We start from the raw sequence: 5,865 nt of genomic DNA on the forward strand, positions 1-5,865 counted from the left end.
CCTTCATCAGAAAAGCTTTTCTGATGAAGGGTCTAGGCCCGAAACGTCAGCCTTTCTGCTCCTATGATGCTGCTTGGCCTGCTGTGTTCATCCAGCCCCGCACCTTGCTGTCAGATTTTTGTTAGCTGACGCTGTTAAGACTGATTGAACATGACAGCTGAATACAGATGAGCCATGATCTCATTGAATCGCAGGGCAGATGTGAAGGGTTGAATGGCCTGCTGCTGTTCTGAACTTCATGCCTTAAAAATGGACAGTTACAAAAGAAAATCTGCATAATTTTGCAATACCATTTTGGGCCAAAGGAGGTCGCAATGGTCACTGCATGGGTACTGCATCTGCCAGCAAAAGTCTAATTGCTTCAACAACATTTCAAACAATATCATAAATTTAGGGGAGGAGTAAGTTATCTTAATATTCTTTACAGTAATATATGGGGAATACCTCAAGATCACAATAGAAGGAGACATGCCATGTGCACTCTGATGTGCAAAAATATGTGAATTACTTACATATTTATACCACAGTTTTAGGGGTTGGTAACCTGGCAGACCATTTTTTAAAAGAAATATTTTATTTAATGGTACAAAGGGTTTAAACGCATACCCAGAAAAATCTCTGTGCCTAACTGCTGGACATACTACTGGTGAGAGGTGTACCTGAATAGTGAGGCCCAAGTTCCTTTAAGAATTAGGGTGGCACAGTGGCTCAGCGATTAACATTGCTACCTCACAGTGCTAGGAACCTGGGTTCAATTCCAGCCTCAGGCGACTATTCTCCCCAGTTTCTGCACAGGTTTCCTCTGGGTGCTCCAGTTTCTTCCCACAATACAAAGATGTGCAGGTTAGGTGGATTGGCTATGAGAATAGGGTAAGGGGTTTGCTTTGGGCAAGATGCTCATTGGAGGGTTCATGCAGACTCGATGGACTGATTGGCCTCTTTCTGCACTATAAGAATTCAATGATTTGGGCATTAGTAGAATGGAGCCTACTTCAATGCGTACTGCAAAATTCAGTCACAGTGACCATTGGGTATGTGGGAGCAAGTGCCAAGGCTGAGGGTGGGAGTGTGGACTCCTATTCTTCCTGGATCCATATTCGGCAAAGTAGCTTACCTTCTTGTTTGGGTTCAGCCTACCACAGGCAATCTCCTTCAGTGCAGCTGACATAGACACGACTACCTCAGGACAAATATTCAAAGAGAAGCCTTCAGTCAGACAAAAGGCACTTATATAGAATCAAATGCCTGCCTCCAGTTAGGGTAGGGGACACATATCTTTAGCCGAAATTGCGATCTAGCAATTTCTGGTCAGGAGTGTGCATGCACTTTCTGCCTACCATTTGTGGTCTTAGCATTCTTTGTAACACCCAAAAATGGGTGCAATCTGGGCTAATTTTAAGCCAGCAAGTCATGCCCAATAGGCAGTAGTACTCCGTGTATGGCTGGCTGTAACTAGTTCCCAGGCTGGTCATTCTTGAATTTTCTGGTGAGCTGTTGCCTTGAAATATTTACCTTCTCTTAGTTCTATCATATATTTTCTATAAAAAACAAATACATAGATGACACTTATACAACCTCCTGATGTCAGATAACCAGCCCATCACAAGCTTCTTGTACACATAAAAAAGAACTGCGAATCCTTGACATCTAAGGTTGAATTTACAGTCAAACGTACACTTTGAAGCACTTTAACTATGTCTTGTGTAAATTCAGTCTCAAGACTCAAAATGACTGAAATGAACTGCCGTGGGATATCTTATGTTAGGTCAGGTTTTACCTCTATATTTAAGTTGCATTTACAGAAGAACTGCAGCCTTCGTGTAAACACATCTGAAATAAAAACAGAGTTCAAAATGCACAGCAGACCAACTTTCATAACAGGTGATAGCCAGACGTCAACTCACATTTCTCCTTTCAGATGTTGACATGCACTATACCTATTTTAAGTTTCTATACTCAAGTTGTTAGTGTGTTTATAATACATAAATATAAAAAGTATTTATCACAGATTTGCATTGAATCCATCATTAAAATAAACACTACTTTTCCCTGACTAATTATATGCCATGTTGAACTCACTGAACTGTCAAATAAAGACAATTCAAAAAATTTCAATCACTGTCTTCTTTAGCACTTCAGACTTGCAGTGCTGAAGCATTAGCAGGGTCTTGCATCCTGTCCACATTGTCTCTGCATTAGATAGAAATACCAGCCACTTTCACATTTGATATTTTGCTCTGGTTGGGCATTAGGCAATCTGGGTATAAATGGATCTACTTCAGTGTGTGGTTGGCTAATGCTGTTATGTCATTTAATTCACCCACACATAAACTCAGTATGCACTGAATTTAAAAGAAATACATTTCTGACATTATTGCTCGATGTCTCTGTTTTCTTTCAGCCACTGCTTACTGCATATTCCATATCATACAGGAGCACCACACGCTGAACACCCATATAAAATGTCTAGTGGACCATGTGTACACCTTCTATCGTTCAACTTCTTACAAATATGCGATAGTTCCCAGTGTTTTAATCAGAAAATTGCCTAACTCCACTATCACATAGGACCATAGGAATATAGGAACAGGAACAAGTGATTCATGCCATTCAGACTGTTCTGGCATTCAACTAGATCATGGTAGACTTGCATTTTAACTACATTTACGTGCATTATAGAAACATAGGGAATAGGAACATAAGTAGGCTTTTCAGCCCTTCGAGCCTGCTCCATCGTTCATCATAATCATATTGACCCTTCTGAGGAAGGGTCACCGGGTCTGAAAAGTTAACTCTGATTTTTCTTCATAGATCTGCTGAGCTTTTCCAGCAACTTCTGTTTGTGATCCTGATTTACAGTATCCACAGTTCTTTCGGCTTCAATATAATCATAGCTGATCATCCTACTCAGTACCTTGTTCCTACTTTTGCTCCATGATCTTTACTCCTTTTAGCCCTCAGAAGTATATCTATCTCCTTCTTGAAGACAATTAGCTCCATGTCCAACAATGCTGTCTCCCGACAAAAATATATGAATCTTAATTTTGAAATTTCCAATCGACCTAGCCTCAACAATATTTTAGGGGAAAACGTTCCAGATTTTTATCTGATGTCACCCTGAATAGCCCAGCTCTAATTTTAAGCCTGTTTTTTCTGGGCTACCCCACTGGAGGAAATAATCTCTCTCCATCTGCCCTCTTAAATCCTTAATCAGTTTTTAACTTCAGTCAGGTCACACCTAAATATTCTATACCCAAATAACCAACAGTCTCTGCAACCTATTTTCATAATTGAATTATTTTAGTTAGAGTATTTTGGTGAGTTTGCACTGCATCGTCTCAAAGGCTAATACATAATTCTTGAGCTATGCTGTACAGAACTGAATACTGAACACCGCAATTGAAAGTCATACATAAGAGGCTGTTTCAGTTAAAATGATCTCCTTTGGATACGCACTTGTGAATTTTATAACATCATTCAAATAACAAAGTTTTTGTTCCTTACTGTACACCCTTATATATATGTGTGTGTGTGTGCGTGTGTGTGTATTTAAGATACTTCAGATATTCAACCTAATGATGTGCAGGAGCTGCCCTACCAACCCTCAATATTCATACACACACGAGAAAGGGAAATGGAAAATGAAAGGAAACTAAAATGAAAGGAGTGCTTACTTCTGACTATCTACTTTCTGACCAGCAGCTTTCATTAGTGTTTCATGGAGACTAGCAGCTTTTGGTGAACCTTTTGGGCTCGTGTCAGATTCACCACTTTCTTCATCTCCCATTGCTTTAATGTAGCTGCCACTTCTCATCCTTCGGCAAGGGATCTCCTCATCTTTGCTTCCCAGTGGATATCCTCCCCATTCATCCTGGGGGACCTGGAACATTCAAAATACAATGTATGAACAACAGTTAATAATCTCTCTATCATCATCCAGATACAGGACAATGCAACACAATTCCAAGTTCCTTAAACTTGGCAATTTCTTGCTCATTGCCAGCAGACCAGTTTGTCACATACTACAGGCCTTACCTCTTCACCAGAGGTTTGATAAACTTAGCATGGAAACATTTTCTAATGTTGCAAAATGAAGAAGAATATGCAAGCTGTGTGGTCATATCAAGGATGGCAGTAGGGATGTTGAGTAATTAAAATATAAAAAATTCTGGATTGCAGCAAAATGAACTAACAGATTTAACAAAAAGGAAAAAAAAACTCAGTATTTCTCTGCAAAACATAAACTCTAAATTGTCACCTACCACCAGTTAGTAATTCATGTGATTTTTTTATTAGTGAATATTGGAAATTTGAACATTCAACAGTCAACTTTGAAAACATAGCAGATACACCATCATGAGAAAGGAATAAAAAAAGTATTGCATATATTGTATTTGAAATTGGATATGAGCCAAGTCACTGAATTGAAATAAATGTAATGTAATGACATTTTACATAAGAATCTGTGGCACATTTTATTTATTTCATACTCAGTAACTTCTCTGTATTGGATCTTTAGGATTTTAATATAGTACTGTAGAAAGTAAGGGAGCCAATGTTATTTCAAAACGCGGACACAATTTGTTCCACCACTCAGAATCAGCATGAATTTATGAAGGGGAAATCATGCTTGACAAATCTGTTGGAATTCTATGAAGATGTAACTAGCAGAGTTGACAAGGGGAAGCTAGCCAATGTAGTATATTTGGACTTTAAGAAAGTGTTTGACAAAGTCCCACAGAAGACATTAATGTGCAAGATCAAGCGCATGGATATGGGGGAAGTGTATTGACATGGATAGGAAACTGGTTGGCAGAGAGGAAACAAAGTGTAGGAATTAATGGGTCCTTTTCAAATTGGCAGGCAGTAACTAGTCGGGTGCCACAGGAATCAGTGCTGAGACCCCAGCTATTCACGATATATGTTATTGATTTGGAAGAGGGAACAAAACGTAACATGTCCAAGTTCGCAGATGATACCAAGTTGGGTTGGAGGGTGAACTATGACGAGGATGCAGAGATCCTCCAGCATGATCTCGACAGGTTGGGTAAGTGGGCAAATCAATGGCAGATACAGTATAATTTGGATAAATGTGAGGTTATTCACTTCGGAATCAAAAACAAGAAGGCAGATTACTACCTGAATGGCTGTAAATTGGGAGAGGGGAGTGTGCAGCGGGACCTGGGTGTCCTTGTGCACCAGTTGCTGAAGGTAAGCACGCAGGTGCAGCAGGCGGTAAAGAAGGCAAATGGTATGTTGGTCTTCATTGCGAGAGGTTTCGAGTACAGGAGCAGGGACATGTTTTCGCAGTTGTACAGGGCCTTGGTGAGGCCATACCTGGAATATTGTGTGCAGTTTTGGTCTCCTTTTCTGAGGAAGGATGCTGTTGCTCTCAAGGGAGTGCAGCGAAGGTTTACCAGGCTGATTCCAGGGATGATGGGTCTGAAGAGAGATTGACTAGGTTCGGATTGTTTTCGCTGGAGTTCAGATGAATGAGGGGGGATCTCATAGAATTTGATAAGTCTAACAGGACTGGACAGAGTAGATACAGGGAAGATGTTCCCAATGGTGGGTGTGTTCAGAACCAGGGGTCACAGTATGAAGATTCGGGGCAGATGATTTAGGACAGAGATGAGAAGACACGTCTTTACCCAAAGAGTGGTGAGCCTGTGGAATTCATTACCACAGGAAGTAGTTAATGCCAAAATATTGAATGTATTCAAGAAGTGACTAGATATAGCACTTGGAGTGAATGGGATCAAAGGTTATGGGGAGAAAGCAGGATTAGGCGATTGAGTTGGATGAACAGCCATGATCATGAAGAATGGTGAAACAGGATTGAAGGGCCAAATGGCCTCCTCCTGC

General features: G+C 40.3%; 1 protein-coding gene across 1 annotated transcript in view; it reads right to left on the bottom strand.

Annotated features, from left to right (window-relative positions):
* Nucleotides 1-3,738, bottom strand: part of LOC109932846 (disks large-associated protein 2-like) — an 86,220-nt gene extending 82,482 nt beyond the window's left edge. Inside the window, exon 1 of the mRNA XM_048597011.1 lies at nt 3,675-3,738. Coding sequence (XP_048452968.1) covers nt 3,675-3,709 — 35 coding nt within the window. The 5' untranslated portion in view covers nt 3,710-3,738. The remainder of the gene's footprint in view (nt 1-3,674) is intronic.
* Nucleotides 3,739-5,865: the final 2,127 nt, after the last annotated feature.

This window comes from Rhincodon typus, chromosome 5 (assembly GCF_021869965.1).
Source record: "Rhincodon typus isolate 14 chromosome 5, sRhiTyp1.1, whole genome shotgun sequence".
NCBI lineage: Eukaryota > Metazoa > Chordata > Chondrichthyes > Orectolobiformes > Rhincodontidae > Rhincodon > Rhincodon typus.